This window comes from Oryza brachyantha, chromosome 10 (assembly GCF_000231095.2).
Source record: "Oryza brachyantha chromosome 10, ObraRS2, whole genome shotgun sequence".
NCBI lineage: Eukaryota > Viridiplantae > Streptophyta > Magnoliopsida > Poales > Poaceae > Oryza > Oryza brachyantha.
Window position 1 is genome coordinate 3517016 of NC_023172.2, and position 15878 is coordinate 3532893.

The 15878-nt window shown below is 41.0% G+C and overlaps 1 protein-coding gene across 1 annotated transcript; it reads left to right on the forward strand.

Annotated features, from left to right (window-relative positions):
* The first annotated feature begins 7976 nt into the window (after window positions 1-7976).
* Window positions 7977-12220, forward strand: LOC102708559 (protein DETOXIFICATION 16-like). Its single transcript, XM_006661610.3, has 8 exons — window positions 7977-8423; window positions 8522-9066; window positions 9849-9935; window positions 10034-10090; window positions 10288-10526; window positions 11016-11134; window positions 11216-11302; window positions 11681-12220. Exons 1-8 carry the CDS (start codon window positions 8151-8153, stop codon window positions 11738-11740), a joined length of 1467 nt encoding a protein of 488 aa, XP_006661673.2. The 5' UTR covers window positions 7977-8150; the 3' UTR covers window positions 11741-12220.
* The last annotated feature ends 3658 nt before the right edge of the window (window positions 12221-15878 follow it).

Genomic DNA, 15878 nt, shown 5'->3' on the forward strand with positions numbered 1-15878 from the left:
TGAGAGAGAAAAGCTATTGTCATGCATAGCAACGGCTTAAAGTCGACTATTTGTATTTATTAAAGGAAACTTTCTTGCATGAGAATGTATAAAAAGGAAACTAGCTTAATAAAAAATATTTTATTGCATTAATGAAGAAACCACACCTGACTACCTTTGTACGTATCATTATAAAATAGACTTTTGTTGCTAACGTGGCTTGAGATAGAGCCCATAACGGGCTCTACCTTTGAACATGCCCTTATCACATTTTTGGAATTGACATTATGTTGGGAGGATATAATGGTCATTCAAGCAGTGAGAAGGACGGCAAAATAATAGACCACATATTATGTTCAGAAGAACCCGTCATTTGGGCCCCTAGACGCACACCCGCACAAACAAAAATAAACAAGATGTACGAAATTATGGAGTATGATGGGCGGTGCAAGAATATGTTTCGACCGAACCCATGATAGATACACCTCGAGCATAACCTGCTAACGAGTCATTACCCTGGAGGCTATGGGTTTTTTCATATACATGATGGGAGGACGTTCAAATAGGGATGCAAACATGGGAGGGCATTCAAATTCGGCGACGCAAGACAGATTCTAGACATCAACTTGTTCGATCGAATCCCGATGACTTGTAATAAATTTGGACATGGGACCAGAACCATTGAAAAAGTTATCTTCTTAGCTTTTCATCCATATAAAGGACACCTCAATCGAAGCATGTATATGACTTTGGCACTCGTTTTAGTGCAAACTGGTCCTAGACTCTAAAACGTACCCGAATTAAGTCGACTTGGTTTGGACATCCATCTTGAATTGGACGTTCTTGCTGGTCCTCCATATATCTAAGTCCCTCTCTAAGTGTCTCCTTGTTTTTTCCATTATTCCTAGTCATAATATAATTATTAGGTACCAATCTACTCTTAAATCATATTAAGAAAAACTTAAGAACGAGCTCACCTATAAATTCAATTGTTGCACGCGAGCATTTGTGCTTGGACCATGACCAACGGAGGATTGTTGTGTTATCCGAATGAGTGATGTCCTCATCACCTCCTTTATGGGGTGTTTGTTAGAGAAAAACTCGGTAAATGAACAAGGGATCTTGCACCACTCCTGGCCAATTGGTTACAAAGTTGGTCAATTGGTAATATTCGTTGCCTAGTGTCTTTGGCCTGTTACGGAGTGTTTCTCACATACGAGAGAGTCTCCCGATCTAGTAGTGTCTACAAATATCAATACATATAGAGATGGAACATCGAACACAAATTTGCTAGAACTTTCATGCGGCTAGGGTTTAGCTCATGAGGAGAGGTGTGGCTAAGGATTTCGTGTGTCTCAATCCCACAACCCTGCCATCTAAATATATAAAGTTTCTTACTGGCCCTTTCGTACCCACTAAAAACTATATTTGAATCTCTATCTTAACCGAGACCATATTTGAATTCCTATCCAAATAGTTTTTATAGCCCATTAAGTACGCTACACCATGTATTCACATACACCAGGTTGCAACATATTTTTTATCCACGTGTCAACTATAGCCCATAGCAGAATATATTGACCTACTAAGTGTACATAAAGATTATATTGATTGAACCGTAGTATATGTAGAAATCTGTTTGCCACGTGACATCGATTTAAGCTTAAGGTGAGACGTGTGTCATCCTTTTAATAGCTTAATCATTCTCTTTATCCTATAATAGATTACTAAACTTATTATGAAGTCCTCAATCATCCAACATGGACATAATATTACATCGAGATGTTTAGAGATATCTTTTCTAATTTTGAGGGACAAATCATATCTTGATTATACACATCTCACTACATGCTTTATTATAACGATGAAGACTAATTATATAACTACCCAATTACGGAGCATCTTTTAGCAGTCCTAAGTGAGCCATCGTGTATGTTGAGAATCGTGACAATCTCGGGTATAAGGATTCTACACCAACACTAGCAGATACCATATATAACTCTATAACTCTAGTAGTATCTCACGAAGGGTTTATCAATATGTTCTCCAACACAGTGGCGTAGTCAGAAAATTTTTAGTAGATAGTTCAGTCCAAACTCCAACGTAGCAAGTTTAACACGACAAAAAAAATTGAACACCACAATCATATATATCGATACAAATTTAGTTAAAATATGATTAGAATATAAAAATAACATCTTACTGGAAGAGTGATGCAATATTCTCTTTTTTCTTTCATGTTTTATCCAAACACAAATAGCCCATTACAAATCCTTCCATAAAGTGTTTGCGATGAGGCATTGAGTTTGGAGTCATTGAAGAATTATTTGAGCAAGTAGTGTAGCAATGAAATATTTCGAGAGGGAGCAGCACTGCACTGAGTCTGGAGGATGGATTGGTGTGTGCTGGGGTGCTAGAGCAGAGGAGGTGAGGAGCAGGCCGCCCAGGCGAAGCCGCTCAGCGCCTCAGCCGCTGTCTGCAGAGGCAGCTAGGCCTAGGCGGGCACGGTTCCCTGCAGTAAATTCAGAGAGTACTGTATGAACAGTATTTTGTGTAGCACAGTGCCTTGGGTCTATAGTAACAGTGTATCAACAGTGTTTAGATGTTCAGTTTAGGCTCATGAGTGCTGTAGCGATATACTGTTGCCCTTTATTTTGACCGTTCGTGGAAGATCTAACATCCAAAAAGACAAGCTAATGCTAATCCTGTAGCACCTCTTCATTTTCTTCTTAAATACAAGAGGATCTCATCCCTAGGCCATGACTCATAAGGCAGGGGATACGCCGCCGCAAGCCACGGGGAGCGTGGGCAGCCGGGCAGGGCCGCTGCTGCCTAGCCAGTGGCAGCACCGCCGCCTGTGTAGGGGCAGACCGGCGGAGGGCTGAGGCGTGGCGCGCACGTGCATAGAAGTGGAAATGGACCAAGCTCTTTGGATTCTTTCATAACCCTATTTAATTCTTAAAATTTTTTTATAATTTTATTCACTCGTTTTGAAATCACCCTTAAATTTTATAGGCAAAATGATTGCATGGCGACACACCGGGATGGGAAAGACTTGACGCCCACATCAAGGGCACATGGAGGCGAGGTGATGCTGCGACAGTGGAGAGGCAGTGCGGGACTGTGGGCTGCAGCAGTCGGGCAGTGCGCCGCAACAGCAAATTTTTTGAATTTTGAATTTTTATTAAATAATTTATAAAATTAATTTTTTATTCAAAAATTCACAAATCTAACCCTGCCGTCCTCCCAGAGGGTGGAATGCCTACGTGGAAGACGGTGGGCCGGCCGGCACGGAGGGGCGATAACGGCAGTTGGCAATATTTTTCATTTAGGCCTTTGTCGTCTTATGTAGGAAAGTTGCAAAATTATCGCGCGCGGCCGACATTTTTCTACTAAACCGCGATTTGATACATATATGTATAACATATGTAATTGTTTAATCACAAGTACTATATTGGCTCAGTGGTCACTGTCGCTCTCTCGTTCTCTCGGAGGGTAGCAGGAGGCTAAATTTTTTAATTTTTGAAATGAAAAATTAATTTTGTAAATTATTTAATAAATAAAATTTAAAATTCAAAAAATTCATGTGCCAGAAAGCCGCTCTGTCCAACCAGCCTCCACTAACCATAACTCTTGCTAGGTTAGGCCGGCTGACCGGGGGTGGGGGCCTCTCGTGGGCCGATTTCAGGGTAGTCATAGGCTCTCCTGGACTACTCCTAGCTACACCACTGATCCAACGTATGTCCATATTATTGATTTAACATTGCTATACCACGATCCATAAGAGATGATGATTGATCAATATTTGTGTTGATCATGTAATCATATTTGCTACACATGACCAACCAGGGACCATTTAAAATAATAATGTATCATAAAAAAGTCTCATGAATAAGTCACATACTTTTGATCAATAATAAATTATAAGGTATTTCTACAAATAAAATAAAACTATATTCTAGATTACTTATAAAAGGTTGCCTATATGGTATATGACTCATAGGAGGGCAGTTATAATTCCTTACGTAAACTAGGCAGTTAAAGAGACCAAATGTAGCCCTTCTAAAATTTGAAAACACTGCCCATATTCGAGTAAGATCTGATCTAGGAAGTACTCCGTACAAGTACAACAGTGTATAATTACATGGTAGATGCTATATATCTGTCTCAACCTTCCTCTCCTCTGACTGGCTTCATGTGCGTATGTCCCAATGCTTCCTTTGGGAAGTAATGTATAGAAATACTATTTATGTTTTATCATCTAATAATAAAAATACTAACCATAAATTTTTTTTAAATATGTAGAATTGTAAAACATTGAACATAAACAGGATAAAAATGCAAATTTTACATTGGATGGAGGTAGTACTACGTAACCAAATTTGTTGCAGGGTCCCTACCGTTGTCATAGTCCATAGGAAAATTCATTACTAGCCCCATTTATCTTGAAGGCAAGTGTGAACCATCAGTGAGCTATTACACACTTTTAAAGAGTGAGCAATTTTACAGTCCAACAAAAAGTAACAAAAAATACCTCGAGATACCGGTATCTCACGGTACCAAATCGTTTCTGATCATTGGATCTAACAACACACATCTTAATCAGCTAGATCTAATGATGAGAAATGATTTGGTACCTCGAGGTACCAGTATCTCGAGGTACTTTTTTTTGGACCGGAGCAAATCTCTTAAAAAGTTGGTTCTTCTAGGTAATCCTCTTGATAGTCTTTGTAACTCCACGGCCTTCATCCCTTAATGGACATTTAGATCTTTTATTTTCTCTCTAGCCGACCTGGACTCGTACGTCCTCCTATCCACAAAGTTTTAATCTTTATTCTTTATTGTTTGTCTCAGGAAGACTTCACATATTTAATTAATTAATGAATTGGAGTTTACTAAAGTGCGATATAAGTGATTTGGGATTTGAAAAAAGTATGGAACAATTCTTTATAGTTTGAAATAGTTAAGAACACTATAATCTTTGTAACTTTATACTGATATGCATGAAATATGCTAAAAATAAAGTCCTTTTTAACCGAGGGAGTATCATTTTTCATCGTATCTTTCACGAGGTTATAAATAGGTAAACTACAATGGTTCAGTGTGTTATTTTTTTTTGAAAATACTGCCCCACGTCCAAATAAGGTCTGATCTATTAGCAAGTACAAATACCATAATGTATAATTACATCCAATCTTACCAAGGAAAAGACAACTAAGATAAGATATTGTAAGTTTGAGGATGTCCTTTGTATTGCTCTGTTTTGCGCTATGCTATAAACCATAAACATATTCAAATATTTTCTCCGGACTTTGGTCAGGCAGTGACGAAGTTGTTTTCAAGCACTTGCATTATAATTTAATTTCTTTGTGGCACGTAGTCATTGTCTGTACTCTGTATTTTGTCCTCAACTTTTCTGAAGGTTTCAAACTTTGCTATTCTTGGCCAATAGCTGCTATCAATAATAGAGTTCTTCGGTTTCACTTCCATACACTGACTGACTGTGCTCGATCATAACTCAGAAGCATGTCGCAATCACTGAGCCACTGAGGTGTAGTGATCGCATCGCATGGAAGCTGCCATGAAGGCAGCGATGGAGGAGCCGCTCCTCATTGCCGCCGCGGTGACCGGGGGCTCTCGTGGACTGATTTCGGGGTAGTGATAGGCTCTCCTAGACTACTCCTATCTACACCACTGATCTAACATTTGTCCAGATTATTGATTTCACATTGCTATACCACGATCCATAAGAGATGATGATTGATCAATATTTATGTTGACCATGTAATCATATTTGTTACATATGATCAACCAGGGACCATTTAGAATAATAATGTATCATAAAAAAGTCTTATGAATAAGTCACGTATTTTTGATAATTAATAAATTATATAGGTATTTCTACAAATAAAATAAAACTATATTCTAGATTACTTATAAAAGGTTGCCTATATAGTATATGACTCATAGGGCTGCGGTTATAATTCCCTATGTAAACTAGACAGTTAAAGAGACCAAAGGTAGCTATTTAAAATTTGAAAAGAAACTGTCCATATTCAAGTAAGGCCTTGTTTAGTTCCTAAAATTTTTTTCTAAAAACATCACATCGAATTTTTGGACACCTAAATAAAGCATTAAACATAGATGAACGAAAAACTAATTACATAATTATGGAAGAAATCTTAAGACGAATTTTTTGAGCCTAATTAGTTCATGAGTAGCCATAAGTGCTATAGTAATCAACATGTGCTAATGATGGATTAATTAGACTTAAAAAATTCGTCTCGTGGTTTGTAGGCTAGCCGTGAAATTCGTTTTTTCATTTGTGTCCAAAAACCCCTTCCAACATCCGATCAAACGTTCGATTTGATGTTTTTACCAAAAAATTTTAGCAACTAAAGACCACCTAAGATCTGACGTAGGAAGTACTCCGTGCAAGTACAACAGTGTTACATTGTACTAGATGCTATATAGCTGTCTCAACCTTTCCCTCCTCTGACTGGAGTGTTCAGAAACAACATTAATTAATTTCAATATTCATGTACGTCTGTCCCCGTGCTTCCTTTGGGAAGTAATGGTATACATCCATCCCAATTTAAATGTATTTATATATTTTTATTTAATATTTAACCATTCATTTTATTTTAAAAAATTATAAAAAATAAAAAACAGTCATATAGAAGTGACTATTTATGTTTTGTCATCTCATAATAAAATATTAATTATAAAATTTTTTTAAATATGAAGGATAGTAAAACATTGAACATAAACAGAATAAAAATGCAATTTTTACATTGGATGGAGGTAGTACTACGTAACCAAATTTGTTGCAGGGTCCCTACCGTTGTCATAGTCTACATGAGAAAATTCATTTACTAGCCCCATTTATCTTCAAGGCAAGTGCGAACCATCAGTGAGCTATTACACACTTTTAAAGAGTTGGTTCTTCTGGGTAAACCTCTTGATAGTCTTTGCAATCCCACGGCCTTGGTCTCTTAATGGACATTTAGGGGGCTCAGAGCATCTCCAACAGCTCATCTATCCTATACTCTATCCTAAAAATAGAGAATGAAGACTACAAATTGAGTTCCAATAGAACGACCATCTTATCATATATTTTTAGATATCATTTATATTAGAAGAGAGAACCTTCGTATTTGGATTATCTCTCTCATCCTCCAAATAGATATAGATAATGTTATATATGGATGATCTAGTGAAGTAGAAATAGATATGAAGGATGAAACTAGTTTAGATAATCATTCAAATAAAGATATAAATGACCAAATTTAGATGAACTGTTAGGTTGGGGATGCTCTTAGCTCTGTGATCCGAGATCTTTATCTCCTGACCAAGAAACTTATCTTTTATTTTCTCACTAGCCGACCTGGACTCCTACGTCCTCCTATCCACAGAGTTTTAATCTTTGTTCTTTATTGTTTGTCTCAGGAAGACTTCACATATTTAATTAATTAATGCATTGGAGTTTACTAAAGCGAGATATAAGCGATTTGGGATTTGAAAAAAAAGTACGGAACAATTCTTTACAGTTTGAAATAGTTAAGAACACTATAATCTTTGTAACTTTGTATTGATATGCATGAAATATGCTAAAAATAAAGTTCTTTTCAACCGGGGGAGTATCATTTTTTATCATATCTTTCAGAGGTTGTAAATAGGTAAACTACAATGGTTCAGTTGGGTTTTTTTTTTTTTGAAAATACTCCCCCGTCCAAATAAGATCTGATCTATTAGCAAGTACAAATACCATAATGTATAAGTACATCCAATCTTACCAAGGAAAAGACAACTAAGATAAGATATTGTAAGTTCGAGGATGTCCTTTGTATTGCCCTGTTTTGCGCTAGGCTATAAACCATAAACATATTCAAATATTTTCCCCGGACTTTGGTCAGGCCGTGACGAAGTTGTTTTCAAGCACTTCCATTATAATTTAATTTCTTTGTGGCACGTACTCATTGTCTGTACTCTGTATTTTGTCCTCAACTTTTCTGACGGTTTCAAACTTTGTTGTTCTTGGCCAATAGCTGCTATCAATAATAGAGTTCTTCTTCGGTTTCACTTCCATACACTGACTGACTGAGCTCTCAGATCATAACTCAGAAGCATGTCGCAATCACTGAGCTACTGAGGTGTAGTGATCGCATCGCATGGAAGCTGCCATGAAGGCAGCGATGGAGGAGCCACTCCTCGCCGACACCGGTGACGCAGGGAAGAACGGCGGCGACGAGGAGGAGGAGAGCCTTGTGGTGATAGAGGTCAAGAAGCAGCTGTGCCTCGCCGGGCCGCTCATCGTCGGCATGCTGCTGCAGAACGTCGTCCAGATGATCTCCGTCATGTTCGTCGGCCACCTCGGCGAGCTCGCCCTCTCCAGCGCCTCCATGGCCACCTCCTTCGCCGGCGTCACCGGCTTTAGCCTGCTGGTACCCTCTAAATTCACTTCACCTCTGCAGTCCATTGCTAGAATCGAGCACGGACTCATGTGTGATTCGATGGTTCCATGGTGGCGTGCGAGCTCTAGGCCGGCATGGCGAGCAGCCTGGACACGCTGTGCGGCCAGGCGTTCGGCGCGAAGCAGCACCACATGCTCGGCGTCTACAAGCAGCGGGCGATGCTGGTGCTCGCGCTGGCGAGCGTCCCGGTGGCGGTGGTATGGGCATTCACCGGCGACATCCTCGTGCTCGTCGGCCAGGACCCGGAGATCGCGGCGGGGGCCGGGAGCTACATCCGGTGGATGATCCCGACGCTGTTCGTCTACGGGCCGCTGCAGTGCCACGTCCGGTTCCTGCAGACCCAGAACGTGGTCCTGCCGGTGATGCTCAGCTCCGGCGTGACGGCGGCGAACCACGTGCTCGTCTGCTGGCTCCTCGTGCGCCGGCTCGGGCTGGGCGCCAAGGGCGCCGCGCTCGCCAACGCCGTCTCGTTCCTCACCAACGTCTCCGTGCTGGCGGTCTACGTCAGGCTCTCGCCGTCGTGCAGGCGCACCTGGACCGGGTTCTCCGGCGAGGCGTTCCGCGACGTGCTCGGCTTCTTGAGGCTCGCCGTGCCATCTGCGCTGATGGTCTGGTGAGTCTCCGGTTCCGGTTCGAGTGACCAATGGTGCAGTTCTTTTCCCCATGTTCACAATATTCGAATCTAATTCAGTCTATAAAATTTGCAGAATTTTAGATTTACTCATGTAGTATGTTCTTCCGGCCTAAAGAGTTCTTTTCAGGTTTAACAATTTTCAACCTAGATTTCTTAAAATTTGCATTTATTATTTTTACTGTTATTTTATAGTGGTCTAAATATTTTTTTTATCACCCAATGATTGGTGCCTCTTTATGCTACCACCACCTTAAATACTGGCAAAATAATTAAAGTAGCGTAGTAATTGCTTCTGCGAATAGTACAACATATAAATCAATAGCTTTGACTGTTGTGCTATTGATATGTAGTGGTTGTATTCACTCCAACTATGCCGTGTTCTTGTTCCTCTCCTTCTAATCCAGATTTTCTTATTTTTCATATGTATATTATGAAATTGCTTATGTTAAACCATGTTCACAATATTGTTTAGTCTATAAAATTAATTAATTATGTATTAATCTACTACTACATTTTCATGCCGAATAACTAATCTCTAGCCGAACGTGGCCTAGGACCACCGTAAGTTCGTAAAGACACATTTTTAGTTTGTTGAAAAACTGATCAAATCTGAAAATTATTTCCCCCAAATTTCCAAATTGATATGAATTGGTCACTTGAGCCTCATGTCGTCAGTACTGAAACGCATGCATCTGATCTTCATGGACGGGAGTTCCTCACTTCCCTTATCTTAAAAAATTCATTATCTTGATGACTTGCAGCATGGAGTGGTGGTCGTTTGAGCTCCTGGTGTTGCTCTCCGGCCTTCTGCCTAATCCCAAGCTTGAGACGGCCGTCCTATCCATCTGGTGATCTACATTATACATTCTATACTTTGTTTCGGTGCAGTTCAGTGCAATTTGCTGTCTAAGCTGCTTAATCCTTGCTGCTGCCGCCATGATTATAGCTTGAACACCAACTCCTTCGCGTTCATGGTGCCACTTGGACTTGGTGCTGCCATAAGGTCAGTGTCTAAAGTCTAAACTCTGCACTCTTCAGAAACACAGAGTCTGAAGACTCAGGAACAGATTTTGCTGATTCCATTCCTTCAGAAATCAGAAACACAAACAAATAGACAGTGAAGTCTCAGGCAACATATAGACTATGAAAATTCGATAAATTTTGAGAAAATGGATCGTTCGAATCAATGCTGTTTTACAGTACGCGCGTGTCGAATGAGCTCGGAGCTGGGCGACCGCAGGCGGCACGCTTGGCGACCCGTGTGGTCATGATCCTGGCGTTCTTGGTGGGCACATCGGAGGGCCTGGTGATGGTTCTCGTTCGCAACCTGTGGGGGTATGCGTACAGCAACGAGAAGGAAGTGGCAGAGTACATTGCTAAGATGATGCCTATTCTCGCGGTGTCCATCCTGTTCGATGGAATTCAGTGTGTTCTGTCGGGTACATGCCATTCTGCTTCACATTTTTTCAGAAGGTTTTTTGATGTTTTGATGTGAATACTTGAAGCCCTTAGTACTCGTATAGGTTTTTTTTTTTTTGGAAGATAGACCTGATCTCTGGTCTCTGCAATGCATTTGGTAAAAGAGAGCAATGCAAGATCCCACGAGTTAAGATATAGCAGAATGCTCTGAAATTGGGGGAATCAGAAATTATTAGCCGACAACATAATGAATGTAAAGTACTAGTTGTACTTTTCTAATTTCGTTCTATGTTGACTATTTGTATCTTCAACTATCAATTTATATTAATTCATATAGATTAATATTATAAGATTTGTGTTTTTGGATTTGCCATAATAAATAATTTCATAATATACAATTTGCGTACTGCTAAAACATACAAATTAGCTGAATTGGTTGTTCAAAGCTATGAATGTTTTGACTTGAGAAAAACTAGAATGACAAGTAATGATGCTGACATGATTTTCAGGTGTTGTTAGGGGCTGTGGACGACAAAAGATCGGTGCTTTCATCAACCTAGGGGCTTACTACTTGGCTGGTATCCCTCCAGCATTCTTTTTTGCGTTTGTCTGCCACCTAGGAGGAATGGTAATTTGTGTTTCTCATTACTGTTTCGACCTTTTGATAATTTACTTTGGAGACTCTTTTACGATTTTACACTCTAAACAGGGACTCTGGTTTGGAATATTATGCGGACTAGTGGTGCAGATGCTTTTGCTTCTCACCATCACCTTGTGCACCAACTGGGATAAAGAAGTAAGTACGAGATTATTTATATATATACACATATATACCCTCCTAAACATGGAACAGAATTCTGTATAACACTCTAAACTTTAGAAGCGGCCATCTAACTCACTAAACTTTATGATATGTGTGATTTTACCAAGGAGTCACTCAACTCTGTTTCTTACTAATTGACATTGAAGATTATTCACTACGGTTTAACAATTCAATGGAATAAATGTTCAAAGTTTAAATGGGAAGGTCAAAACAATCAGTTATCAAGAAATAGAAAGGGAGTACCAAACATTATTATTATTTTTATCTGTCATACTTTTAGTGCCTCTTTAATTCATCAAGGACCATTAAAGCTTGTCTTATGATAATATAATTGCTTTGTTGGGTTCCTAGGCAATGAAAGCGAAGGATAGAGTATTCAAGTCATCACTTCCTATAGACTTGGCAACATGAGATTACATCAACCGAAGTGCCAAAGTACGCAGTTCCATTGGATGCAAAGAATTACAGCTAAATTAGATCAGGTGCACTGGGCAGAATCAATGAGCTTTTATTGTCTGATTTAGCTGTAACGAGTACAGAGTACTGGTACACCGATGTCGGAAGTGCTATGCATCGTCCATGCGAGATGAACATGCTGAGTACTAATTGACAGGTTTTTGTAGCGTGCAAAAACCTGTTAGATTTTGTATTGCACGTTCTAGATGTACCAAATGTTTGATTTTTTTTATGAGAATTAAATTTACTTTAATGAAAAATCACAAAAGTAGAGGTCATCCGAGGAAAATCGTGAATTTAGGGGTCTATCGAACGGTGGATGTTCGACTGGGGCCTGTTGAACGGAGGGAGTTTGACAGGGCCCACCACCCATTCGACTGTTGAGCCAGCCGGGTCTGTCGAACTGCCGCAGTTCGATAGGGGGCCTGTCAAACTACCGTAGTTCGACAGTGGGGACAGGGGCAGTTCGACATGCCCTATCGAACTGCAGCGCTAGCGATCTAGTCCGATGTCCTTTTCAGTCACACGCTGCTTGTTCGATATATAGGGCCCCTATCGAACTACACCCGTTCGACAGGCGCCCATATTCACAATTTTTCCTAGCTGACCACTACTTTTACGATTTTTCATTAAAATAATATTAATTCTCAAAAAAATTCCCAAATGTTTCCCCTTGACCATTCATTGTTAGAATGAAAATAAAAGAAGTCAGCCAATAATATTGTTCATGTGACCAGCAACAGTCAGGCAGGGATACAATTTCAACCTTAGGCTACTCACAATGCTGGTTTCAGTTTCAATAAATAAAGTGTCAGATAAGCAAAACTGGTGACATGGCATGAGGTTAATGAGGAGAGATGAATTTCATCTAGATAAAACCGGTGGTGCACTGTTTCCAAAACTTTGGAACCGATTGAAACCAACATTGGAGCGCAAGCAGTTTCATTTCAAATTCTCCTCGGGTCAAGACCAAGACGAGCACTTACACGCCGGGTACGACGCCATCTTCTGGACAGCCCAACACCATCTCTTTCTGGGAGCTCTTACCAGTGGGCAAGCGACCAGCTGCGTCCAGAGTTTCTGCCTCACCAAAACCACCTCCCACACAGCTTGTAGACTCAGGTAAAAGGTCTTCGCTTGATAACCAGAGGAGACATGGTGTTGTGATTGTGGGGCTCAAGAGCGTGTTTGGTCAGAAGCCGGATCGACTCAACTACAAAATGTTCTACCACGTAAACCAGGAATCATGCAAGTACTAGATGATGGATCGTTACCGCACGATGCGCTATGCAGCGGAAGAAGTGTCGTGCCCTGAGTTTTACCCCAGCCAAAAATAAATTAAATAATACATTAAAAATATTTTGTTAATCAAAGTTCAGGAGAAAACCCTGTCAAAGAAGTGTCTTGCTGCTCGCCGCTTAGTGCCGCTCGCCCGTCGCTTAGCCACCGCCACACGAGCGTGCCCACCGCCTAGCACCGCCGGTCGCCGCTGTCCATCGCCGGTCATCGGCCGTGGTAGCCTTGCACCGCCGCTACCGCCTCCCGCTTGCCGCCACTCGCTCGGCCGAGCCGTCCCCTCTCCCTATCTATTTTCTCTCACTGTCGCGCGGGTCCCGTGTGTCAGCTGTCCCCTCCCTTTCTCTCTCTCCCCGCGGGTCCCAGCCGTCAGCAACTGTCCCCTCTCCCCTCTCTCTTTGAGTCTATGACTCATGGTCCCCACTTGCCAGCCCGTCACCTCTCTCTCGTTGTGGGCCCCCTTGTTAGCCTCTTTTCCCTCTTGTCTCACCCAGTGGGACCCAAATGTCAGCATTCCCTCTCTCTCCTAGGCTGACGTCTTCACCTCCGGTTAATTGCGCAATAAATCATTAAGGTTTTCTGTTTAGTTTAAAAACACGGTTAATCTTCTAAAATTCTTAACTAATTCATCTAGTCTCGGTTCTAGTCCATTCGAATTTCATTAAATCCATAGAAATGCCAAGAATCCATTAAAAATAGTTTCTTTCTCTGTTTCAATTGTTTTATAGCTTGTTTTTGCTTGTTTCCTCTGATTGTCAAAGGTCATTTGCCCGTCGCAGCGCTGTTCGTTCCCAAAGTCATCGCCGAAGTTCCTCGTGGGTCCGAGCAAGGCAAGTGGCACTCTATCCTTGAACATATTGATCCCATGATTATGAAATCCCCGCTTTACATTCAAACATGCATTGTTTTATACAAATCTATTTGCTTTATTTATCTATTGGGCATTTACCTTTATATCCATTGATTCCGACTCATTATTATTGTCGTCCCAGGTTTTGATTTGACTAGAAATAGGCTTAGCAATGCTTAGCCATGCTTAGTTTAACTAGCTCACCAATTATTATTTAATTAGTGTTAGACTTTGATAGACCTTTAGTGGTTGTCATCATCATGAATTTCCCGATGTGGATTAAATACAACTAAAATATTGCTTATGGTGGGCTGTGGGTGCATGGTTTTGAGAGTCGTGCCCATGGCAATTAAGAACCGATTCTCAGGAAACCGTGGAAGTCTTACACATACTAACCACAAGCCAGAGTGGGGAACAGTGAGACTTGTAGTCTAGATTGTCCCTATTCAACGTACCCAGGATAGGGTGGGCGTGATGGAGTATGGATGGGAGTCGTTGTCACGCCCAGAAATTTACACCAAATTTCTGAACAATAGCATGTATTAAATCTCGGTCCAGGCATCAGCCCGAGTACACACTATGACAAATTAATGCACAGTTCCACGACTTAAAAACAAATAAAAACAATTATCTATCGAAATGCAGCGGAAAAGGAAAACAAACTAAACCATCTAATCTTCAGCTTCAGCTGGTGAAGGCGGCTCCACACCACAGGCATTCTTGACGGCGGACTGAACCTTACTTCAACCTTCGGAACAACCTTCTTCTGACACAGGCTCTGGCACTTGCTCTGGTGGGGGAAAAAGTAAGCAAGGCTGAGTACAAACCACCGTACTCAACAAGTAACACCCAAGAGAGAAAGAATAATGAATGCAATAGGGTATCAAGGATAGGCTAAGGTTAAATTGCACAAAAGCTGCAGTAATTTAGCAAAACAGTAGATAAAATAGACTGAAATAAAAGTAAAGTAAACATTTAAAATAATCATCCACTGTCCAACGTTACACCACGTTGCAACAGGCCCAGACCGCTGTCGAACGTTACACCACGTAGCGACAGGGTCAACCCTCTGTCCAACGTTAAACCACGTTGCGACAGACCCAAACCACTGCCAACGTTACACCACGTTGCGCAGGGTCAAACCAGTTCCAAGATTAATCAGGTTATTAATGGTTCAACTAATCCCAGTGAATCTGTCAGTTCGCCCAATGACCGCGGGCACGGCTATTCGAATAGTTTTACTCTGCAGAGGTGTACAGCTTTACCCACAAGACATGGCTGCCAAGCATGTTACCATGCCCCAACGTATCACCACGATACCTCAGTACGGAAACCATGATAAGACCTTTCACCCAGCCCTCCCTAGACAATCGCACCACACTTCAGGTTTCACCCCCTCCTTTACACCAAGTCGGGCAGTCCCCTCTTGTGCCTTGGTAGATCCGGAAGCAGGAGAAGCTTTCGTTACACCACGATTGCCCGTCCATACTCCATCACGCCTACCCTTGCCTGGGTACGTCGAATAGGGACAAGCTAGATTACGAGTCTCACCGTTGCCCATTCTGGCTTGTGGTTAGTACGTGTAAGACCTTCAGGGTTTCCTGAGAACCGGTCCTTAATTGCCATGGGCACGACTCTCAAAACCATGCACCCACAGCCCACCATAAGCAATATTTTAGTTGTATTAATCCACTCGGGAAATGAATAATGATAACAACCATTGAAGGCGTACCAAAGTGCAACAATAATTAAATAATAATTGGTGAGCTAGTTGGACTAAGCATGGCTAAGCATTGACTAACCCTAATTCTAGTCAAATTAACCCTGGGGTGACAGTAATAATGAATGGGGATCAACGGATATATTGGTAAATTCCCAATAGATAAATACAATAAATAGATTTGCATAAAACAATGCATGTTTGAATGTAAAAGCGGGGGATTTTAT